Raw genomic sequence first — 26,034 nt, forward strand, 5'->3', positions numbered from 1 at the left:
CCTTATTGGACACTAATACGCCCTCCTCCGCCCTCTCCATTCTCTTCTAGATGATGAAGTGACCTTGGACTTCTTCTCACATCCAGCTGCTCCTGATGCCAGTGGATGGAATGCCTGCTGGGAACAGTGGCAGCTTCCGGGGCAAAGGATCATCTTCTTGATGTCCACCAAGGCGCTATGGCCAGATAAGATGTTCAAAATGAAACATCACGACTTGGGAGGAGGTCGCTCACTTCAGAAGGCACCTCAAACTATTAGATCAGCGAACAACATCAAAGCGAGCCGCATGAGCGCGGAAAGAGCCGGGAGCCACAGTAATAACCCAAACAAAAATCCTTCCATGTCTCTTTTACAGGAAAAAAAAAACACTTATATAGATCAATAAAAAGCAACCTTTTTTTCATCACTCATAACATTATATTCAGTGTGTCACCTTTTCACTTACCGTGGAGATTTTTTTCCCCCTGAAATGTCAAATATTACCAGGCTACAAAAATATTTATTGGCCTTCAGCGAAAACAACGGATATATATTTTATATATTTGAAAGGCTTTGAAGCAACAATTGCATGGTGTTCTTACCTCTGGTCTAATGCTGCCTCCAAGTGGTCGAGTTGGGAACTGCCTCACCCAGTGTGACTGACACCTGAGTGGCTAACTAAAAAAAAGGAGAAATATAATGTAATTTAAACTATCACTCCCATGCTTATTGGTTTCTTAATACAATAAATAAACCGATATCAGATAAAATGAATGTTCTTATTTGCAATTGCAGTCATTTACAAGATACCACTACGTTGATGTAAATCGAAGCACATTGCTAATCAGCTAATTAGCAACACAGCTAATCACAGGGGAATTATACGAAGCTAATTACTCAAATAAACATATAGATAAACAAATGCAGTAAATATACGCTTGGGGAATGTGGTAGATCGAGGATATGGGGTTTCAAGCACGAAGATAAATTTAAAAAAAGAATACAAGTGTGGGTGTGTGGTTAAGCACGTTAAATTTAGCACATTGCTATTTGATGAGTTCAAAAAATACTGTAGTTGAATTAATAAAAACTAAAAAGCAAGTTTTTAGTAGGCTTTTAACCCATGTCAAATTAGGAATATAGCTACGGCAAGGTAAATTCAATTTGTTTTAATTTCATATGTTGAACCATCATGGCTGAACATGAATTTATGAAATACAAAATGCATGTATACATGTTTAAAAGGCTGACATCCATTTTAGAAAGAAAATGAGTGTCATGTATAAATTGATGGTAAATGCACAAACAATCCACATCTGAACAGTATATATACATAGTATATGGTACAATAAGCAAAACGACTGCTTGAACTGCGACTGAGAGTTTGATCGTGGCGGCATCTCATCGGTTAATTAAGACACAGGCAACAAGTCTTCATGAATTTGTCACACCAGTGTTTCAGGCAGTGCATCTCCACCGTTTGTCGATAGGATTTGCCAAATATGACCGTTTGCTTTTCCAGAGGCTTGTTCCGGTGCAGTTCTAGTGGCTCTGCTATGAGTCTGGATTTGGCGAGAAAGACTGATGGAGGGCATGGAATGAGAAACACGCATTTCAACAAGAGGTCGAAACAAACAATCTACTTGATCTGTAAGGATTGGATGGACAGGTCGTCTCGTCCCATCTGACAGGTTGTCTGAGCTGAGGGCTCCGGATTGGCTGATGGGTACCCGATGTAATGAAGGTAATGGTTGCCTGGGACCCGTCTGGTCGTGAGGGAGCTCGCCGCTCCTGCTGCGAGCCACCCTGAGGTGTGGCCTGCTTTGTGAATCATCCAATGAGGTTTGGGTCGGGCTGACGGGCAGCTTGCTGTTACCTTGGCGACCGCTCAGCCCTTCTGACGATCCAAATGACTTCCATTCAGACATGTCGCTGAGGGAGCCTGAGAGAAAACAGACGTTGGACATTTGAAGGTTGCATCTTGTTTGTCCTTTGATGATTACAAATGCAGTGCAACCTTGTTATCCAAAAGGAAGGGACAGAAAAATAAATTATACACATTATATAAAGGTATTTAGAAAAACAACGTGTGAAGGTGAAAGCGTTCAAAGCGAAGTGACATGTTGGCATGACGTCAACTACGACTCAACTATTATGAGCATGGCGGTGAGTACAACAAATTTGTCATTCAACACCATATTTTGGAATAAGTGTCTCACAAAAAAGGCTTAACACATGTGCGATGTCATTCAATTTTTTAAAAAAATGTGTCAAAACAAATACAAAAAGCAATCTGCACATGGACGCTTGAACGGAGCTCCCGCTGTGAGAAATCTGAAGCTCTGCACAAAGTGATGGGTTTTTACAGAATACCCAAATTGTATAGAGACGCTCCATAATTCACCAACATTCGAGTTACAAATAACTGTACATACGATCATTTTTGCGGGTACAGTATGCCGAAAAATGTTCTGACAGAGATGCTGTAAATTAGATTACAGCACCAATTGGCTGTGTAGAGTATGTGGGCGGGGAGGAAATCCATCTTCCCAGTTGACAAGCCAGGAGGACGCGATGCATAACAAAAAGTAATGGCTGCTAGCATGTAATTCTGTAATTAATGCCAGCATCTTCGGTAATGGCTTACTGAAGACCCAAGGATATATGTCATTGTACAGGGTGACCCAAAAAGATGCGTACCCATAGACATTTCAATAGTGTCTTTGATTAAATAGATATTTATCTCAAATTACAAACACACGTTATTCAGTTTATGGAAGACCATTCACCAGAGTTTCGGGAGGGTGACCGAAAAGTCCCTCACTGCAGCAATGTTTTCTCCCGAAAGAGGAGTGTGTAAAAGTGTTTGATAACTTTGTCAGACGAGTACAGGTTTGCTTGCTGATAGAGATTAGAGAATAAGAAGTTATCATATTTAAAAGTTTCATGCTGTTGTATGCTTCGTCAACACTTGTGACTCAATACACAAGTGTAGCACGGGCGCCCGGGGATCAATCAGGTCAACGGACACAGCAATTTAAACGGTCAGCTTCACAGGAGTCATTTATGACTTGGGGAAGTCCATATCAGAGGGGTATCACAAAGAGGTCATTAGCCAGGATACAAACTTAATAGTTCATGGGAAACACAATATTTTATTGCTTACATATGTTGTTGGTCAGAACGTCCAGAGGCGTGGTATGCTAATCAAGAAAACTATGTTTGATTAACGTATCACTTTAATTTGCATGTATTCTTAATAAAAAGCTTGGCAGAGGGGCGCATAATTCAGACGTGTGTCATAGATGACTGCGTTTCCTGCCGGAAGTAGGGACAATCTTTCTTGCAACGAAATAGAACACATCTTGGGAAAGCCATAGATTGACTAAAAATTGACATAAATAGCTCGTGAATGGTCTTCCATAAACTGAATAATGTGTGGTTGTAATTTGAAACAAATAGCTTTTTAATCGAAGCCACTATTGAAGTTTTCATGGGTACGCATCTTTTTGGGTCACCCTGTCAATTCATTTTACGACTGCTAGAATGTCTGTGTTTTATACTTCCCCGTTCAGTGTTTGACTTAAACATACATTCCATCCAAAATATAGCACTCAAGTAACTTACGAACAAATTCACCTTACGAGCGACTGCTAGGAATGTATCTTGTTCGTCGGGAGGGGAGCGTCTGCACGCATTTTGAGGTTCCGGTCTATTTATTATGCAAGCGGTGAACTGATCCAATAAAAATGTGTAGGCCATGAGCGTATTACCATTGATGTCAAGGTCAATAACATTCTTGCTGAAAAGTGGATGCCAGGTGTCCCAGAAGTGATCCTCCGAGGCCTCTTCTAGCACATAGACAAAAGAGAGTGCGAGACTAATGACCGTGCCTAAGTGAAACATAAATACATTTACTGTACCGCTAATTATTCTACACGAGAGTATAATTATAGTTTACTTCACAGCATGTTGGGAGGAGAGTCATTTTAGACGAAGCACAAAGCTATTGACACAATGTCATTAATCTCAGTTATAAAAATCTTGCCGAATGGGAGCTGCTTTTACAAACACACACACGCCAAACCAACTGTCATTCACAGCTGGAGAACAACAGATCACGCAAATTGAACCTTACCTGTCGTAAAGGTAGTTGACGAGTTTTTCGACGTGCGCTCGTAAGCGGGTGCGTTGCGAAGTTCTGACAGCGGTTGGTCATCCTCCAGCAACAGGAGTCGATCGGACAGAACGGGAGAGCTGTTTTCATATGGGGACGCTTCGCCGCTGGAAATGGACTCATTGGAGGAGCATCTCTCAATCAGGGAGGACTCTCGCGGTGAAACCAGTCCTGAATTACTGGGGGGGGGGGGGTGTAATGGATGAATGGATGCTATGTGTGATTTATCTCATTATGAGAGACAATCAGAGCCTGGGTGACACTCACGAGTAACATGTATCCTTGCGCCGCAGCAAGTAGTCCACAACATCAGGATCTGTTTCGAGAAGACTGAGCAGTACCTCATTCTGCAACTCTGCAGGAACCTGAAGAAGACCGCGGTCATGTTGCTATGTTATAAGTCATTGTTCATTTGAGTTTGAATGTATTCTAATATTCATTGGGGACTTGAAGGACAACCACATCACTTTTTTGTATCTTAACTGACATCAGAAAAACGTTTTATAGCATCTACAATACCCAAAACACGCAGTGTGATATTTTTATTCATTTTATTCATTTAAAACACCAATAAAAATGACAAAGTGTCCAAGACCTGCAAAAAATTGAGCTGCGAATTGGGCATTTTCAGAAAGTCCCGCCCCCAGTTTGTGACATCACACCAAGACGTCTTGCATTGCTGGAGAATCAAAACAATGGCTTCAGATTGAGAGAATATGCTTTCTTGTTACATATCCAGTTATGAATATGATTCAAATAGTTCTGAAGAGGAAAGCATACATGTTTGCTTTTATTTGGTGCCATTTTGAGGCAACATTGGGGGGAAATGAATCACCCAAAAAGAGGCAGAAAATGACGACCTCTTGCAGACATAACACTGTATTGCGTTTCCACAGGCTGATAAATTTCTCCCATGGAGCTTGGACACCCTCTTCTGGCGGCTTTTGGGTGCAACACGAGGTTTTCAGACCAAACAAGTACAGCAAAATACATTGACGTGATGGAAGGACTGCTACAATGTGTCTTTTTTTCGGTCAGGGGCATTCCTTTAGTGACGTCACGTACGGACTCGTCACCAACCCAAAAACAAGACTTCCTGAATATTCAGCGCAAGTCTTAAAACGTAAAATATAGCTATATGTAGTGGAATCTCATTAAAATACGCTCAGTAGAAGTCATTTGAAGCCATTTTACAAATTATGGACACAGCTTGCCCAGAGACGTTGGTTGTCTTTTAAAGGACTCAAGATTTGGACCCAAAATTGACTCATTAACTCATTCGCTGCCAGACAATGTGCAAAAATATGTCCACTCTCCTGCCCGGGTTTTTGTCATTTTCACTGAAATTCCAGGACCAACAGAATAGAACAGAAAGAGTTTTTGGACTACATAAGCATTCAATGCAGCGTAAAAAACCTTATTCTCTCTTCTGTCATCAGAAAAAAAAGAGTTAATTCCTAAGGTATATGGGTCTGGAGTTATTTGAGCTTGAAATGGGGGTGGCTGTACAAAAGGCAAATGCTGCCCCCTTGTGGGAGGGAAAAACATTGCCAGAGGTCTTGCCGCAGCTTGATTCGCCCCCTCCACCCACATGAAAAAACAAAACCTGAATAAATCCGGGAATGGCAGTGAATGAGTTAAAAAGTGAATATCCTGTGCATATTTGAACCTTTTTTAGCCATTAAAAGTTCAACATGTTTGATGCTTAGAGGTATTGATGGGGAAAAAAACAAAACAAATAAAAAGAATAAAACAATCATCCTATCAAAAATCCAAAGGAGTGTTTTTTTTCTTATGGTTAGCCCAGGTATGCAATGATTAGGCTCAGAAAACATTATGAACCAAAAACAAATACTTGTTTAAACTTCCATTTTCCTCCTTTTTAAAACAATGGAATTCAACTTTTAAGTCTTTCCAAAATTTGCCTTTGTTTATCGGTACCATCAAAGTGTACATGTTTCCATTTCAATACGTGTTGGTGCTCCAATAAAACATTCCGCGGGCGAGCCAGTAAACAGTTTACAGTGAGCGTTGACTTACCAGGAACAGAGAGTCACAGGAATTGATCATAGTTTGGAGCACGCTGATGATGGCGCTGCTCTCCTCGGCGCGGGCTAAACTCTGAACAGCAAACTCCTTGTCGGAGTTTTTTTGCTTGCGCAGAAGATTGGGTCCCAGGACTGTGGCCAAATTGAACGAGGTCATCTTGTTTCCTGGTTTCTGAACATATCAACGACAGAGTTTAGGAACTATTATTCAGGGTGATGACCACATTTTTCAACATTAACAGGAGCAATGAGTAATAGAGCATAATCATGGGTTATTGTCAATAACAAGGCAACTTGGATCCTCTGTCTTAATAGGCAATGTTTTCGCGATCCGAAATGATTCATTAACCATGATCACGAATTCACGGACACACATCCCGGCGACATCTTCCACAGAGGTTAATTACAGACAATGTAATGACGCTACACTGTTCCGCCACCATTCATTTTCCTCTAATCAGTCGCTGTGACATTGACCTTCTTTTGGGCGAACAAGCTGGAGCGCAGATTGAAAGTGATGATGAAATGTACACTCACTCACCCTTTACAAGATGCAGCGGCATCATCAATGACAAGAAAGCATCCTTTCTTGTCCCGTTTCTTAAGTAATCGCCTATCAAAACATTTCTCGCTGTGATGTGTCGCAGTTTTACTGCGATGACTATGATCTTTTGAAATGCTACAGTAGTCTTTACAGATGTTATGTCCGCATTACATGAATCTACATAAAGACGCTCCCCAACTTACGTACGAGAACGGTCGTTTGTAAGGTGAATTTGTTCGTAAGTTGCTTCGGTGCTATATTTTGCTTGTTTAAGGCTTATATACAGAAAGGAAGTTTAAGGTTTATATAAGTATGTTTAAAGGACAACCGATGCCTCCGGATAAGTTGTGTCCATAATTTGTAAAATCACTTCAAATGACTTCTACTGAGCGTATTTTACAAAAATTCCACCGCATATAGCTATATTTTAGATTTTAAGAATGGCGCTGAATATTCAAAAAGTCTTGTTCTTGAGTTGGTGACGATACCTACTGTGACGTCATGGTAGGTATTGTCACTGACCGAGAAAGCGACACACAATGTATTTTGGGTACTTTGTTTGGTCTGAAAACTTCGTGTTGATGGCGAAATTAGAAGGAAAACACAGAAATAATGCGATGGTGAATCGTGTGTTGCACCAAGACTACTATTTGATACTAGCAGACAAAAATTCCCAGCAGACAAATCAGCAGACAATTTCCAACGGAGCTTGGGCGTCATCTTCTGCATTTTCTGGGACGCTACATTGCAATCGAGACGCCTCAAAATGACACGGAAGGACTTCTTTAATCAATTGCAAATATTTATGCTTTCCTCTTCAGAACTATTTGAATCATATTCATAACTGGATGAGTAAGAAGAAAGTATCTTCTCCGAATCTGAAGCCATTGTTTTGATTCTCCAGCATGGCAAGATGTCTTGGCGTGACGTCACGAACAAGGGGGTGGGACCTTCTGAAACGGAAACTTTCTGAGGTAATTTTGAAGTAGTTTCGGGACATTTCAAGTCATTTTTATTGGTGTTTTTCATTTGACTAAAAATATCAGCCTGCATGTTTTGGGTATTTTAGATGCTATAAAACGCTTTTCTGATGTCAGTTAGGAAACAAAAAAATGGTGTCGGTTGTCCTTTAAGGCTTGTATAAGTAACCTGCATTGGTTTGTACTGAAAAATAAACATTTAAGAAAATATATGCTCTATAAAGTACATGTACAATTGGAGAGAATACTACATATGTTACAGATATTTAACAATAGAAATGTCAAAGTTCTTAGCACGCTGGAGATACATTTATAAACTCGGGCACTGCGACGAACAGGGCAGAAGAAGCCGGATGTGGGGCAGATGCTGGTCACGTCGGTATTAGTGGCGGAAAGAAGCACTACTCATAAAACAAAATCTAACTTACAGCATCTCCGTCCAAACATTTTTCCACATACCCGCAAAAAATGTTCGTATGTACTGTTGTTTGTAACTTAAATTTTGTAAGTAGGGGGAGCATCTTTAGTCATGTCATCTTCAACACAATTTTGAAGTGTTGTTTGTATATTCACCAAAGAAAGGTTTTTGATTTGGGAATGTGGTGGGTTTTTTTAAGTGCACACTAAACCGTGTGATTAATTCCATACAGTGCGAAACAACTTGTCTGGAAAAACAGAAACAGTCTTATGACAGTCACCATGAAAATGGATGTTTCAAATAATACTTCCAAGCAGAGGTCAAGGATTTGAATTTAGGTTTCATGCTGTTTTTTTCTTTTTTTTTTTGAGTAACCACTTCTTCACAAGGACTCCAAATTTGAAACCAGAGAGAGCCTCTTTACCTTGTGTCCCTCCTCATTTAGCATGTCTTCAGCATGAGTAGCCACAGCGGACAGTAAGCAAAGGAGGCGATGTAGCGTATCACAATTGCAGGGAGGAAGCAAGAACATCAAGAGCTGGATGGCCTTCTGTTGCTCTGCACGCTCCAACACTGCATTATCAGGACAGAAAATGACAACAACAAATGACACCCGAGCGCTTTGTGTTCCATTTTGAGACATAACGTGTGTACACGCGTGTGCCTCACATGCTGTGTTGACGAATGTCGTGTAGAGCTCTCTCGTCAACAGAGGGTCAGGCATGTCGCGGAGGAATTCTTTCAGCAAGGCCGCCACATCGTGAACGCTGTGCTGCTCATCCAAATGCAGCTCCCAGCCCTGATCAAGCTCTTCACGCATCTGGGGCATAAAGAAAACAAACAATACACACATAGCTGCTGCTGCTGCTGGAGTGGTGAGGAGAACATTTAATGTAATGACTGCTCACCTGCCTCACCCTCTTCTTGGAACTCCCCACGCGAAAAATTCCCACAGTCTGTAAACCTACGCAGAGGTGATAGCAATATCAGATATGATTCATCCGAGGGTGGGGGGATGAAAAATAAAGTTCGGTAATCATCCGAGGGGGTAATCTATGTGGCAACGAGCTATTTAGTGATATCAACATACTTTTTTGATTCCAACAACTGTACTACTTTTTTTGTTTGACTGGGCTTTGGTGCCATCTTAAAACAACCGACGCCTCCAGACAAGTGGTGTCCAGAATTTGTAAAATCACTTCAAATGACTTCTACTGAGCGTATTTTACAAAGATTCCACCGCATATATGTAGCTATATTTTACGTTTTAAGACTTTAAGCTGAATATTCAAGAAGTCTTGTTTTCGAGTTGATGATGATGCCTGACATGACGTCACGGTAGGTATCGTCACTGACTGAGAAATCGACACACAATGCATTTTGGGTACTTTGTTTGGTCTGAAAACATCGTGTTGATGGCGAAATTAGAAGGAAAACACATAAATAACGCGATGGTGAATCGTTGTGTTTTGCACCAAGACTACTATTTGATTCTAGTTGACACAAATTCCCAGCAGACAAATCAGCCCATTTCCAACGGAGCTTGGGCGCCATTGGAGTCCTGATGGCTCGAATTGATACGCAAGTACTTCTTTAATCAATTGCAAACATGTATGCTTTCCGCTTCAGAACCGGGACTATCGATATATCCGACCCTGTTTGCATGTAATTTTCTCCGTGCGTGCATAGAAATAGTATCGATATAACCGGGACTATCGATATATCCGATATCGATATAACGAGACTTTACTGTATTTAAATCATCTTCATAACTGGATGAGTAACAAGAAAGCATCTTCGCCGAATCTGAAGCCATTGTTTTGATTCTAGAGCAAAGACGTCCTGGCGTGACGTCACGAACAAGGGGGCGGGACCTTCTGAAAGTCGCAATTTCCTGGGTCATTTTGAAGTAGTTTTGGGACACTAACTCATTTTTATTGGTGTTTTGCATTTGACTAAAAATATCAGCCTGCGTGTTTTTGGTATTTTAGATGCGATAAAACGTTTTTCTGATGTCAGTTAGGAAACAAAAAAATGGGGTCGGTTGTCCTTTCAGAGTGCTTCAAAAAAAGCACACACATACAAACAACTAAATAAATAGAATGGAATAATATAGCGAGTTTACAGAAAATGGCTCTGGATCGTTTACCATATTTTCCGCTGTATAAGGCATACCCAAAACCCTTATTTTCTTCAAGATGACCCTGCACCTTATATGCAGGTGCGTCTTATATGTCAAGTAATATTGAGTCAGAACAGGTCAGGCAACTACTGTTAGCAGTCACTGACTCCATTCCCCCTGTAGAAGAAGTCCTGTGTAACCTCGGCCTCGATTGTAAGCACCTTATAATGTGGTGTGCCTCATACACCGAAAAATACAGGACAGAGGACATAAAGATGTGAATAGCAAAGTGCAAATATGCAAGGGCTCAATGTCATGTTTCGCGATGCTTCACATTTAGGTGAGGAGTACCATGGTTTTCCAGGTGCTGGCAGCAGAGTTCCACCACCTTGGGCACTTGGGGGTACATGGGATTTAGGCTCAGCTTTTTGTCATGTCTCTTCCTGTTTTTGCCCGTCACCTCCACAGGCAGAGACAACTGCAGGGCCTCCAAAAGCTGCGACTGGTTATCATCCAGGTCAGTGATGCAGTCCACCGACACGCCACCCTTTAAATGGGGATGGGTGACAAACACTGTGATTTCGATATAAGGCGTAGCTTTAACTCATTCACTGCCATTCCCGAATGTATTCGGGAATTGAAAAATATGACGTGGACGAATGCATTCAGGTTTTTGTTTTTCTTGCGGGGAGTGCCGATAAAGCGCTCGTCAGACCTCTAGCAATATTTTTCCCTCCCATGAGGGATGAGCATTTGTCTTTTGTACAGCCGCCCGACTTGCACCACACATTACCCCAGACCCATATAATTTAGGAATTAACTGATTTTTCTTATTAAAAAGATTTTCGTTTTTTACGTTGCATTGAATGTATGTTGTCCTAAAACTCAATATTCTGTGGGTCCTGGAATTTGAGTGAAAATGACAAAAACCCTGGCACTGGAGTGGACACATTTTTGCACATCGTCTTATTTTTACATTTCCCAATTGTTAAGAAAATATCAGTAACTGAGGTTTTTTTGTGCTTACTGGCCACTACTTGAGGATATTTACTTGTTTATTTTTACACAATCAATTATAGACAAGTGCATTAAAATGGAACATGCACATTTTTAATGCTGCTGAGATGTATGCCATCCAACTTGTTTGCTGTGCATTGTGGCTGTGTGAATGATCAGAATCAGAATCAGAATCAGAATCATCTTTATTGCCAAGTATGTAGAACACACAAGGAATTTGATGTATGGCATGTTCCTTATATCTTCATTTTGGGATTGAAATGATTTTTGTTTGTTTAACTATACTACTTATTTAATCAGTACAATGTGATAACTTCTTTCAAGAAATGTATTGTGTCTATATGAACATGCAACAACGGGTATTAAGCACAATGAAAGGTAATTACAACTACTGCTTATTACTTTTTTTCTAACTTTAAAAAAAAAATATTAGGTGAGTGTATCCAATAATAGCAGAGGACAATGTTTGAAGATTGTGAGATTTAATTGTACCCTTCTGCGTGTCCTTGGAGCTGCGTCAGGTACTGGAGCGAAGGGTGACTTATTGGGACTCTCTGAATTGGAGCTGAGGGATGAGTTGCTGCTCGATAGCTCTTTGTTGGCCCGTTTGAATGTGGAGGTGAAGTGGAGGAAGGACAGCACCAGCTCGGTGGGGTCGCAGTGCTGCTCCTGTGGTGCGTCGTGGCGCTGCTTATGCATGCGGTCGTTGCAGATGACCTGCGCTAGCGGTATGCTGAAGGCTTGGGGCGTCGTCTCTGCGGGGTAAGACAGTGAGAATGTAACAATTTTTTTTTTAATTGCTTAAAGGACAACCGACGTCACTTTTTTGTTTCTTAACTGACATCTGAAAAACGTTTTATAGCAACTAAAATACCCAAAACACGCAGTATGATATTTTTATTCAAATGCAAAACACCAATAAAATGACTTAAAGTGTCCAAAATCTGCAAAAAAATTGAGCTGTGAATTGGGCATTTTCAGAAATTCCCGCCCCCAGTTCGTGACGTCACGCCAAGACGTCTTGCATTGCTGGAGAATCAAAACAATGGCTTCAGATTCTGAGAATACATTGACGTGATGGAAGGACTGCTACAATGTGTCTTTTTTTCGGTCAGGGGTGTTCCTTCAGTGACGTCACGTACGGACTCGTCACCAACTCAAAAACAAGACTTACTGAATAGTCAGCGCGAGTCTTAAAACGTAAAATATAGCTATATGTGGTGGAATCTTTGTAAAATACGCTCAGTAGAAGTCATTTGAAGCCATTTTACAAATTATGGACACAACTTGTCTGGAGACCTCGGTTGTCCTTACACACAATATTTTCATTCATTCTAAATGAGTGGTGGTTATCTTTCAGATTGTATCCAGTGGTATATTTTACTCTGAAAGTTGTATGAAACAAGTGTGGACAGAGGGCGGCACACATTCACTCTTGAGAGTTTTGAGAGCACTTAGTGCTTCTGTAAACATAAAGGGTAAAAAAGGAAGGAGGGGGCGTGGCTTTGTCAGAAGATTAGCGGCAACCAATGGGCTCCTCGAGCGGACTGTTTTTGTTTATCTTTCGCGAACTTGAGTACATTTATAGAGATTCGTTTCAAGTGTGTGAAGCCTGGTAGCTTTAAGTGGAGGGCGGAGGAGGGGCCGAAGTAAATTACATTCCTCAGTGGAGAACATGCTTTAACATCATGATGTAATTTAAAAAACACTAAAAATAACTCCTGTGGATGGGATGCAACTGCACTTTGACTCAGCAAATTTAACAAAATAAAAGACATTGACATTGAATGTCTCCATTGTGAGACTAATAAAGGTTATCGTATCTATTAAAAAAAAGGATCAGGCAAACAGAATACGGACTGTGCATTTTTTTTTTTTTTTACATTTCAAAACTGAAAGCCATTCAAATCAATTCCATAGATGGTTGTGAATTTGAAATAAAACAAGCTGCTTGTAACAATTCCAACTCATTGTTGTATTAGGATACATACACATGTATGTCATATTTTTGAAGAAAAAGAGGTGGTGGCAGTTTTCGTGGGTATTTTTTTCAGACTTTTGTGTAAAACACCACTGTTAACTGGAAATGGCATAAGCATAGAGAAAAGTATCTATCAGCATACTAGTATCAGCATATGTAGAACTATCACGGCTTGGAATTGAAGCGGATTTACGTGGGACAGGAGATGTGAAACAATCTCCAAATGGATTCTAAAGCTTCGTGTTTGCTTTCGAAACTTAGCTTGTGGCAGACGTGCACATTCCACCCAACGTCCCTGATCCACTTTCATCTAGAACTGTTTCATGCAACAAAGCAGGTGCAGAAAGTGAAACAGTCTGTGGCTGCCTTTACAGCAGCTCCTGTATTTTGTTTTTGTTGCTGTGAAATGACAAATAAAGGCTCATCTAGTCTAATCTAATCAGGGATCAATCAGGTTTCTTAACTTCCATGCTACCACCAGTTATATGACAAAGTGCTCCAGAAAAGGCCTGAAAAAGAAGCACAGAATGAGAGAGGTGAATAATCTGACTGCGGGGCAGTGGCGAGGTGTTGCACAACACCGTGACATAAGCCTTTAGCCAATTAGCACCAAGTCATAAGCATGGAAGAATCAAATATCAAGGGTTCAAAAGTACTCCCTTGAAAAATGTACCCAAAATAGTATTTCACACTTTTCACACACTATTACCTCTGTCTTTACTCTTCTCCTTGGAAAGTGAATCCAACTTTCGTCTGAGTGACTTCTTGTATTTGTGGCCGTCTACAAAAGGTGACAAACACAACAAGAAAACAAATTTAATCTGCTTTTTTTCTGTGCCTGTTGATTTAAAAGGCAAAATTAAATATTTAGTATTAGCACTCTTCTAACAGTAACACATAGGAATGCGTTAGATGTGTGTGTGTACATTTGGGAATGGTGACGTGGCAGCCCAGGTTGCGATCGCGAAGGAGCCGCCTGAAGGCAATGTTCTGCAGACGAACCCTCTCCAGCTCGGAGAGACTTTGCAGCGGGACGGGCTTCAGACCCACAGAGCGTCCTGACACACTGTTCCATGTGAAGTTTCCCTGAGGACACATGAATGCAGAAATTAGAAGACATTAAAAGGAACTGAAATTAATTCCCCCCCCCCCAAGACTCAATTATACAATTTGTATGGGGGATAATTTTACTTTAACTGGATAGAGGCAGAGTACAAGTGGCGTGACAGCACTTTGTTGGCCAAGAGGCGATGTGTCGCAGGAGGCTGAGCCTTTACTAATGACGTTAATGAATCCACTGGGGCAATAAGATAGTTAAAAACTGCCCAAAAGAACTGGCACACATAACAATTACAAAACAGTGGGATGATTTCAACAAATAATGCGGGTGAAGAATGACAAAATGAATACTTGGAAAGGATTACAAGAAATTGATTATGTTTCAATATCATTGTAAACAATCAGCTATTGAAAGGTGGCTTCAGTTAAGGCCTAAAACGGAAGGCGTCTCCAGGGAGGAAACCCAGAATTCCAGATTCGTGTATTCTGGACTTCAGGAAGTACTTGAGTGCAATTACTCTTAACTCATTCACTGCCAGGCGTGCAAAAATGTGTCCACTCCAGCCATGGTTTTTGTCATCTTCACTCAAATTCCAGGACCCACAGAATATTAAGTTGTAGGACAACATAAGCGTAAGAAAGCATATTCTCTGAATCTGAAGCCATTGTTTTGATTCTCGAGCAAGGTAAGACATCTTGGCGTGACATCACAAACTGGGGGCGGGACTTTCTGAAAATGCCCAATTCGCAGCTCAATTTTTTGCAGATTTTGGACACTAAGTCATTTTTATTGGTGTTTTGGATTTGACTAAAAATATCAGCTTGCGTGTTTTGGGCATTTTCGATGCTATAAAACGTTTTTCTGATGTCAGTCAGGAAACAAAAAAGTGATGTCGGTTGTCCTTTAAAAGTTCACAGTGAGTGAGTGCAAACGTTTGAATGTGAAAGCGCACACTTAAAAAAATAAAGAAAGAAAGAAAAATGTGGAGATTTGACGCCATTGACGGCTTCAATAATCTGAAACACAATCCTCAAACTTGTCGAGCATCGCCGTGCTGCAGATTATAGCCGCCTCAATCCATCCAGCGCAATTCAAGATAATCATATGAGCTGTATTCCAAAGAGGCTTAGTCGCTCATTATCAGGATAAGGCTTACATTAAAGTGGCTCGCCTCCATTAAATGAGAATTAGGTTCAGGTTTCAGTCGCATGGATCGACAAAACAACCTGCTGGCCATATTATCATGACACTATTGCCAAAGCAAAGCTACTGCGACAACAACAATAATACACATAGTCAACGACTGTTTATCCAGGAAGTGAAAATCCACAACCAGGATTTTTATAGGTTTAAACCAAATACAATTTACCGCCCCCACCCCAAGTTGCTACCTGAGATGCATTTTTAAACTTTGAACACACCGTAAACAAATCTGAACACACACATGCAAAACCGCATGACTGTAGCTATTGTAGACTTGTATGTCAGTTAGACATAGTATGTGCTTTAAAGGACAACAGACACCTCCTGACAAGTTTAGTCCATAATTTACAAAATCACTTCAAATGACTTCTACTGAGCGCATTTTACAAAATTTCTACCGCATGTAGCTATATTTTACGTTTTAAAAATTGCGCTGAATATTCATGGAGTCTTGTTTTCGAGTCGATGCCGATGCCAGAAGTGACGTCGCGGAGGGAACGCCCCTGACCGAGAAAGCGATCCACAATGCATTTTGGGTACTTTTTTCATCTGAAAACACTGTGCTGATCACGAAATTATAAGGAAAACTACATAAATAATGCGATGGTAAATCGTTGTGTGGCAGCCAATTGCGGTAACGCACATAAAGAAGGTTTAAGTTTACACAAATTCCCAGCAGACAAACCAGCCATTTCCAACGGACCAGAGCCGAAGGACAATGAGGAGCTAACCGCAGTTAGTGATGGATAACTCCTCTTGAGGCTGATCATCCAGCTCGTAAATTATTTTGATGAACGTACAAATAAAATAGAGCTCTTCCAAACCAAAGATGATTACATTCTTCAGAACGGGGACTGAGCTCTTTGGTGTAGCCGAAAGGAGGCTACGTTGTCAGTCAAACCTGGTACGTATTGTAATGCCCCTCAGCGCGACATGCACAACACAAGCACCGGACGTTACAGTATTATTCCGACAGTCAGTCTTTTCTTTGAATCGAACACGAATGCTTTTCTTGACCCCGTGATTAAATTCTACATAACTGGATGATATACAATAAAGGTTCTTTTTCTGAATCTGAACTCTCTGAAGCTATTGTTTTGATTCTGGAGCAAGGCAGTTTGTGAAGGAGTTTCCTGACGAAACATCACGAACTGGGGGCGGGACTTTCTGAATATCTCCAATTTTGAGCTCATTAGTGGTAGTTTTGGGTAATTTTAAGTCATTTAAGACCTCACCTGTGTTCGACCGGTTTACCCCGCTCTCCGATCTCAAACGCGGCCCGACCCCACGGCCGTCTGCGGCGCCAGCGCCGACGCCCCCAACCCGCCACCTTGCCTCGGAGCAGAACGAACTGTATCAAAGAGGCGGCGCCGCCGGCCAGGGGCCCGACACGTTCGAGCGCCAACGCCCAACCAACTTCGGCACTAGTTCTGGCCGGGCCGCGGCCGGCGCCCTGTCTTCGTCGTGGTGGTCCTGCACGCCCGAGCGCTGACGCGCCTCGGTTCTAGTCCTGGCCGGAATCAGGGGACCCTCCCCTGTTCTCGTTGCTGTGGTCCCGCACCCCCGAGCGCCAACGCCAGACATGCCTAGGCTCTAGCCCTGGCCGCACCGCGGCCGGCGTCAGTGCACACACCCCCTCCCCCAATGCCATCACGCAGTCGCTGTGCGAGAGTGAGATGCTGGCTGGCTGGCCAAAATTGTTGGACGCGTTGCCGGGTAGCTAGCGCTTGCGGTGCCAGGCATAGAATTAAAATTTTAAAAATATAGTCTGGCGGTCGTGGTCGTAAGTACGGGTGGTCGTAAGTCGAGCCGGTTGTAAGTCGGATGGAACCTGTATTTTTTTTTCAAAAGGACACAAATTCCAGTGTTGGCAGAGTAGCATTTCAACAACTGATGAAATGTTATCCAATTATAAAAAAAAGATGGAGGCTCAGAGGGGAGCCTTTTCCATTACAGGTCCCACTCTCTGAAATGAGCTGCCACTGAACATTTGGCAAGCCCCCTCGCTGCCCATCTTTAAAATCCATCTCAAGACTCACTTATACTCTTTGGCGTTCGACTCAGCATGATTCCGATTTAATCTTGGTTTCACTCCCTGGTGCTTTCTACTATATTTGTGACTGAATTATTTCCTGTACACGATAGCTGTCCATGTTAAGCGCTTTGTCCCATTAAGATTGTGCAAGTGCGTTTAATGTTTAAATTGGAAAGTGTTGCTCAAGTCCTTTCTTTTAACTCAGTTTGACATCACACTCCCTGCACGGAAGAACCTGTGATGCAGAAAGTTTCCCGCAGGTGTTTTCAGGGCAACTTCTACATTTGTCATTCAAAGTCAATCAGGTTTGAAGTGTTAGTTTACAAATCCGACGTCTCAATCAAACTCCTACTTATTCACGTTGAACTTGACTTCCACACACTATACAAAATAACAAAATAATATTCATATTGAAAAAGGTACATCCGGCATGTGGACAAGAGCTTCACACTGCTGTCGCTAGAGTCCTTCAATTCAGCGTGAAAGCCGAGTGGAATATATTCCAAACACCTGGAACTTTGGGCAGATATATGTTCACTGCTGAACATGAATGCATAAGAAAAATACTCAAAGTTGTGGACTCCATTTTTCATGGTCATAGTCTTTGATTGGCAATTGTAAATTGAGTATGGCATGGTTTCAGCACATTCAGCAAACACGAGAGCAGAGCTTGATTAATCTTGACATGAAGTCTCTTTTAATATATTCTATATTTTAAATCAGATATAGCAGAGTTTCTATCAACACTCCTTTCTGTGGTTTGTGAAGTTTAGAAAATATTTATGTGCACTTGATGGGGATGTCAAGGCTAATTGGATTTTTCTCTTTGGACATTTGATGTGTAAAGTAAAATAATAAACTCATGGCCGCTTGAATCATGCCAACTTCCATCAATGATTGACTGAAATCGTTCCACACCAGCAAACATACAACAGTGGAGGAGATTGTATTCCACTGACCACTAGTTGCTGCACCTTTCCTAGCCCAGAGGAGAACACTTAACCCCAATTAAAAGGCTTTGTTGGGATGCAAAGCTTTTCTTGGTCCTCTCCGGGAACACAATGACAGGAAAGCTTGGAGGCACTTTGTACAATATGGACAGATCCAAACATGCGATAATACTGAAGAACCACACTTGAATTACATTCAGAAGGGCGGAGAGTGGTCTCCAGTGCTCAGGAAGCAATTCAATGGAGCCTGACATTGATTTCCTTTTCAATGCATACAAATCTCACGCGGGGTCGTTTTTAATTATTTTATTTTTTTTCATTAAATTATGCTCAAATAATATTATTCACTTGGGAGCTGAAACACACAACTCGTTAGTGATATTCTAGAAAGAAAAGACAAGATGATAATTAATCATCCGAATTTAATTACTTTGTAACTTTAACGTGTACCAGAGTGCACTTTCAATAAAACATTTATTCCATTGTACCCACAGAACAAAGACTGAAAAGCGCAAAAATAACCGAGACAAACATTAGCGATGAACTTACATGATAAGTAGCGCTTCGCTTCAAAAGACGTTCCCCCATTTGGATGACTCGCGCCTGCAATGTTTTAATTAATCATTCTTACGCCTCATAACTAACAACTAAACTTTGCTCCACAATACGGAGCGCAGTAATGTTCTCGTAACGATTCAACCTGTTGACAGGGGAAGTGCGGTACGTTCGCTGGCCACTTAGAGAGCTCAGGCGCAGGAGCATTTTTACAAAAGAGCGATAATACTAATTTAACACGAGACTTAAGTGAAATAAATCTCGTACGTATCTATTAGAAGTTAAGTTTAACTTACTATCGAATCTTAAGTAACGCATTTCCATCGTACTGTATTTTTTTTCAGTGTACTTTATAAAACTTCCCTGGATTCATGGGGCGAGAAACGCATCAATTCCCATGAACCTCCGCTCCGGTTACTATGGAGAAGAAGCTAGCGCGTCTGTGTTAGAGACTGACAGAGAGAAAGAGAGAGAGTATCCAAATCTAATAATATTGCTCAATTTTGACATTTAACAACACGTTTTTATTTGTTGAAGTGTGAAAAAAAGATGCCATTTGGGTAAGCAATCTAGAATATGCAGCCAGGTTTTATGGAGTATTGGTCATTGTGGGCCTAATACATACATAATAGCTCTCCAAGGTGAATCAGAGAGCAAACTGCAAGAGCACAGTGAAGACTTAATAAATCCATGACGAGTAATACACGTATCCACTGTCAGGTTAACCTTGTTACCCCCTCACTTTCAAAGCAGGCACTGTGATCTGGATACGGTTCCCCGCTGTCATTTTAACAGCATGTGACTTGACACGCTAAAGATGACATCAGATGACCTTATTATGACCTCTGTACTTGTACTCACATGCATCCTTTCACCCTTTGCCTCAGGAGTAGTTGCCATAGTGACACATTGGTAAATTGGATGGTTTAATTCCGTGCAATGTAAAAAAAAAGGGCAGTCAACTATGGGGGAAAAAAAAAACATATGGTCCGGCAGGAAAGTGAAGCCACGGATCAAGACGTGCTGGCTCACGACGGGAAGCTAGGGCTGTTCTCATATAAACCAGATGACTATTCTTTTGTTCTAACGTGAGCTCAGGCTACTGACCCCTCCAGATAGTAAGCACATGATACATGCGTGCAATGCACTTCTCTGACTTTTTAGCTATGAAATCTTCTTTTTTAGTCATCCAGCAACATGACAGTGGCATGACATATCACGTGGCATTGTTGCAATTCAAACTATGTTTTTCGTTTGGACTTCAAGAAAGACGTCCAAATTGTTCCCCCAAAAAATCCCATGGAAATTATATGATTCCGTTCCAGAGGCAGCTTTCGGAATAGTCATCTCTAAAAACAGTACTGGAAGTCTTTGAAGTTACCTAACTTTATTTTGCATTGCATTTGTCCTCACAAAGGTCAGAGGTGAGCTCGAGACTTTCTAAGCTAATGTTAACACCAAATACTGGTCACTAACTACTCGTAATAAAAACAAATGTACAAAGTCAGCCTCATGTTTCTGAAGTTCAGGTGTTTGAATCTTGGCTCCGACTTTCCTGTGTAGCATTTTCCCTCTGTGCTTTCCCTCAGATGCTTGAACTCACGTTCCAAAAATGTAAATGTTCAATCAATCAAAGAGATGAATTTGTCCGCATATGTGAATGTTTATCTGCGCGTGCATGTGCATTTTTGTGTGTGTGTGGTGTGTGTGTTTGTGTGTGTGCGTGTGTGTGTGTGTGTGTGTGTGTGTGTGTGTGTGTGTGTGTGTGTGTGTGTGTGTGTGTGTGTGTGTGTGTGTGTGTGTGTGTGTGTGTGTGTGTGTGTGTGTGTGTGTGTGTGTGTGTGTGTGTGTGCCTGCAATTGACTTGCAACCAGTCCAGGTGTTTTGGCCAAAATCCTCTGGGAAAGGTTCCAACTTGAATGTAGTTAATATAAGCGATATGGAAAATACAAAACTCTCGTAGAGGGCATATACAAGACGTTTTCTGTAGTATTCATCCATTTCATCAGGATTACATAAGCACGGCTACTCTGTCCCTCTTGCTGACGATTATAAGATGGTCCAGATATCTGGTTTTCATTACAAGCCTATTTATAATGTCAAGGTTCCATTGCACAAAATAAACAGTGTTACCATGAGGACTGGCTGTGCCGAACAAACAGTCTTAAATTATATGCGCGTTACTGCCGCAGTGGATTTAGCTCTAATGAAAAGAGGCGTACGTTGCTTTGGATTATAAATCAAAGTGTGTTGTTTTGTTTTATTTTCCTACCCTTTTCTGAAGCTTTTAAAAAATGAAATAAAATTACTGAGCAAGAAAAAAAAGTCAGGTATTTTTCTGACACTATCATAGGTCTTAAAGGACAACCGACATCACTTCTTTGTTTCCTAACTGACATCACTAAAACGTTTATAGCATCTAAAATACCCAAAACACGCAGTATGATATTTTTAGTCAAATGCAAAACACCAATAAAAATGACCTAAAGTCTCCACCATCTGCAAAAAAATGAACCCGAAAGTGGCCAGTTTCAGAAGGTCCCACCCCCTTGGTCGTGGTGTCACCCCAAGACGTCTTGCCTTGCTGGAGAATCAAAACAATGGCTTCAGATTCGGAGAATATGCTTTCTTGTTACTCATCCAGTTAGGAATATGATTCAAATAGTTCTGAAGAGGAAAGCATACATGTTTGCAATCGATTAAATAAGTCCTTCTGTGTCATTTTGAGGCATCTGGACTGCAATGTAGCGTCCCAGAAAAGAGGCAGAAAATGGCGGCAAAGCTCCGTGTACGGAATTAATCAGCCCGTTTCCACAGGCTGATTAATTCCTTATACGGAGGTTTGTTGCCATTTTCTGCCTCTTTTTGGTGGAACATGAAGTTTTCAGACCAAACAAGTACAGAAAAATGCATTGACGTGATGGAAGGACTGCTACAATGTGTCCTTTTTTTCAGTCAGGGGCGTTCCTTCAGTGACGTAACGTGAGGACTCGTCACCAACTAAAAAACAAGACTTCCGGAATATTCAGTGCGAGTCTTAAAACGTAAAATATAGCTATATGCGGTGGAATCTTTGTAAAATACTGTCAGTAGAAGTCATCTGAAGCCATTTTACAAATTATGGACACAACTTGTCCGGAGACGTCGGTTGTCCTTTAACGTTGGGCAAAAGTTGTTGATGGAACTGCCAATTTAAATTACTACTATTTCTTTGTGTGTGTGTGTGTGTGTGTGTGTGTGTGTGTGTGTGTGTGTGTGTGTGTGTGTGTGTGTGTGTGTGTGTGTGTGTGTGTGTGTGTGTGTGTGTGTGTGTGTGTAAACAAACCAAACAGCAATCAAAGGGTAAACCCTGTTTTTGTCAGAAATGATTTTGACATTAGAATGCCGTTCTGAGTTATATCCAGCTAAATAGTTGTAAAATGTGTCAGCGTGTTCCCATACTGTCACACCCCTTTTTTTTAACAAACACCCTCAACACATGGTTTGAATCCGTCTCTGACGTAAACGAGGTTTGCTCTATTGTGAAAATGCAGTCATGTTGCAATGCCTTGACGAGAAAAAAAAATCTATTTTCAAGAGACATATATTGCTATTGATATGCTTTATATCACAGGTGTCAAAGTCAAGGCCCGCGGGCAAAATCCGGCCCGCCACATCATTTTTTTCGGCCCGCGAAAGCAAATCAAACTTGTTAAATTCCATGATGATTGCTAAAATCTGAGCCAAAATGTCATATTTTTGGATGTCAACCACAATAAAAGTCATTATTCTTGACTTCAGATTTGAAAACGAGTTATTCATTAATTTGCTGTGTGTTCTATATGTAATATTTGAAGGGATTTAAACATTCTAATGGGTTCCCCAAATTCATAACGGCCCTCGAGAGGAAACCATAACTACAATGTGGCCCGCGGCAAAAAATGACTTTGACACCCCTGCTTTATATGATCAAAATTCTCTACTGCTGATAGTTATTACTGGTTGTATGTTCCATTATAAGTCATCACGTACCATACTCTTTGCATTTGTGTTCATGCATTAACAAAAATTTAAAATACGTATATTAAAAACTACCAGCTTTTGAAGTGTTAAGTTTGGCAATTTAAATCTTTTCAAATAATAAGAGATTACAGAACTGTAGTCTCTTGTATTGCCTCCCTAAACTTCAAAATATATGTAACAACATCTCACCATATCACTCTGGAGCAAAGAATTAGCTTACTTTGTTATGGTAACTAATATTGTTCCCAGAAAGGTCAATAAACTATATTTTAAAGTTTTTCCAAGATAAATTAGTTTTATTCCCTCAATATACAAGTTATGTGTTTTATAGTCCATCTGCGTATGCAAAGTGCTGTTCATTGTGATTTTGTTTTGAATTATCGCCCCATTTATTGATTTGCTGTGATGTTTAGCCATATCTAATGCAGCTGACCACTCTTACTGATGTTCATAGTCACTTCCGTGTATCTTGTCTCCCTTAATTCATGAAGTTGTCACTCCACTGCGGAGTTAACAAAATGGTGGTGTTTATTTCAGTACTGTATAAATAAAGACTACAGTGTTTATGGGATCACAGATGCTTGTTTGCTGCATACAGTAATATGCTGTTGTCTATTCTTGCTCTTGTTCACATTTAATTCTGTCTCTATATATTCATCTACGGCTGTAACTTAATTGCTAGTAGTTTCATTTTTCGTGTTCATTTCTTTTTCAGCTATATTCATCAATACATATGCAGTTTGGAATCATACAATCCTCCTTTTTTGACGGGTTGGGTTACAATGCTACTAGCTATTCTTGCTATCTATGAATGAACATACTATATATACTTCAATATTATTCTTCATGTCAAGTTGCCTAGTGTATATGTACAACATGCTGATATATCATAATTTAACAAATACATTCAATTATCCAACAACGGACTAATGGTATTCTATTCATTCCCTCTGAAGATTTTTGGAAGCCCCGTTTGTGCTCCCTGAGGGACTTCCTCCATCAGTTGTGAAATTTCAAATCACTCATTCTTTTTCAACCTGTTTTGTATTCATGCAATATCAACAGAAACATATACAGCGAGACCTCAACTTACAAACACCTCAACTTACAAACTTTGTGTCTTACAAATGTCAAATTTATGAAAATTAAACGTTATAATAAGCACTATTTTCATAATACACACCCACCACGGCTGGCGGAGTGATCTTCGGCGGAAGCACACGACCGAACAGCACCAGAGGTTAAGTTACCAACAGTCCTTATGGAAGGTGACTCTCCTTCCATAAGCCATCAACGACCATCAAAAAGGTAAATAAAACTTTATTTTACAGCACAGTTTATTTCTTTAATTACAGTCATCATGTAATGTGCCTCTCTTTCCAAACAGCAATTTCTTTTGACCTTCGACCTCCAATGCCATTCCATCAAGCCATAAATGACCATCACAAATGTAAATAAAGTGACTTTATGATACAATGCAGTGTATTTCTTTCATTACAATACAATAGCACATTTATTATACATAGAATAAGGTATGTTGTGTGTAGTTTTAAGGCTTATTTAGTTGAAAAGTATATTTTATGGAAACCCGGGAACAGATTATTCCCATTTTAATGGTTTCCTATGGGAATTTTTTTTTAGATACACACTTTTCGCCTTACACACTCTGTCTGGGAACCAATTAAGTTCGTAAGTTGAGGTCTCACTGTATTTCTTTTTCGTTAAAAAAAATGTCTTATAGCTTAAGTGAGGTGTCTGACCTGGTAGGATGTGCTCTCCGCTCCATAGTGCCTCATCAGCGCTGGGTCCAGGCTCCTGGTCTGCCTCAGTCCGCGTTTGGAGATGGTCCTGGGGCTGATGGAGCAGGAGAAAACGCTGCTCAGTAGCCCTTGAGCTGACATGCTGTTCTTAAACAATCAACAAGGCAGCAACAGCACACAAGATGTGGGCTTCATCTCCGCCACAAGTCAAAACGGAGCCTGAAGAGACGATCTACCACTCAACAGCCTGCATGGGATTACGAAAGAGTCCCCCTCCTCTGCACATGCACTCATACATTCACACACACACCCACAGAGAGTCTGACTCAGGACCAGAGGCGGAACTTTTTTCCTCCCCTTGAAAGATTTACAGATAAACAAAGCTCATCCATCATTTCATCCCAATTATTTCCACTGACAAAGTCCAATGACAAATTGCTTGAGCTGGAACCAACTACACAAGTATTCCCAATGCTCCCCCCTGTATGTGTATTGACCGTTTTTCCATATACAGTAATGCAACCCAGTTTTGACACTAAGTAGCACCTAAAAATGGATCGCAAACCATTGTAACATTATCCATTCACTTGGGACAGCGCTTAAACATAGAAGAAAATGCATCGTTTCAATAATGATACAATCGAAATGAAAAAAGCAATATATTTTTAAAAACTGTTTTTCAAGACAAAATGCAAATGTTTTAAATTAAAAAGTGAGTTAAATTTTGTGAGTGTTTTTTCTCTTTGTGTACCGCAGTCAGAATCACTGTGAAGTGTATTTAGCCATTTAAAGAGCAACCAACGTCACTTTTTTGTTTTTTGACTGACATCAGAAAAATGTTTTATAGCATCTAAAATACCCAAAACACGCAGTATGATATTTTTATTCAAATGCAAAACACCAATAAAAATGACTTGAAAAAAAATTGAGCTGCGAATTGGGCATTTTCAGAAAGTCCCGCCCCCATTTTGTGACGTCATGCCAAGACGTCTTGCATTGCTGGAGAATCAAAACAATGGCTTCATATTTGGATAATATGCTTTCTTGTTACACATCCAGTTATGAATATGATTCAAATAGTTCTGAAGAGGAAAGCATACATGTTTGCAATTGATTAAAGAATTTATTCCGTGTCATTTTGAGGCAAACGGGCGGGGGGGAATGTCTCACCCAAAAAGAGGCAAGAAAATGGCCACCTAGCTG

The 26,034-nt window shown here is 40.7% G+C and overlaps 1 protein-coding gene across 4 annotated transcripts; it reads right to left on the minus strand.

Annotated features, from left to right (window-relative positions):
* Positions 1-39: 39 nt before the first annotated feature.
* On the minus strand, positions 40-25,587 carry arhgap6 (Rho GTPase activating protein 6). Of its 4 annotated transcripts, none has more exons than XR_016115786.1 (14): positions 24,832-25,583; positions 14,193-14,352; positions 13,976-14,047; positions 11,778-12,040; positions 10,620-10,815; positions 9,055-9,110; positions 8,816-8,966; positions 8,571-8,719; positions 6,197-6,376; positions 4,424-4,521; positions 4,118-4,335; positions 3,753-3,830; positions 582-1,921; positions 40-175 (listed from the first exon to the last, which is right to left on the minus strand). XR_016115786.1 is itself a non-coding variant. In XM_089002676.1 (14 exons), exons 1-14 carry the CDS (start codon positions 24,970-24,972, stop codon positions 1,619-1,621), a joined length of 2,007 nt encoding a protein of 668 aa, XP_088858802.1. In that variant the 5' UTR covers positions 24,973-25,587; the 3' UTR covers positions 1,470-1,618. The 4 variants fall into 4 exon arrangements, 2 of the variants coding, with proteins under 2 accessions (XP_088858801.1, XP_088858802.1); XR_016115787.1 differs by lacking the exon at positions 24,832-25,583 and adding an exon at positions 19,064-19,221; XM_089002676.1 differs by lacking the exon at positions 40-175 and having other exon boundaries at positions 1,470-1,797; positions 1,856-1,921; positions 24,832-25,587.
* Positions 25,588-26,034: the final 447 nt, after the last annotated feature.

This window comes from Hippocampus bargibanti, linkage group LG08 (genome assembly GCF_051943395.1).
Source record: "Hippocampus bargibanti isolate YZ-2025 linkage group LG08, ASM5194339v1, whole genome shotgun sequence".
NCBI classification, from domain to species: domain Eukaryota; kingdom Metazoa; phylum Chordata; class Actinopteri; order Syngnathiformes; family Syngnathidae; genus Hippocampus; species Hippocampus bargibanti.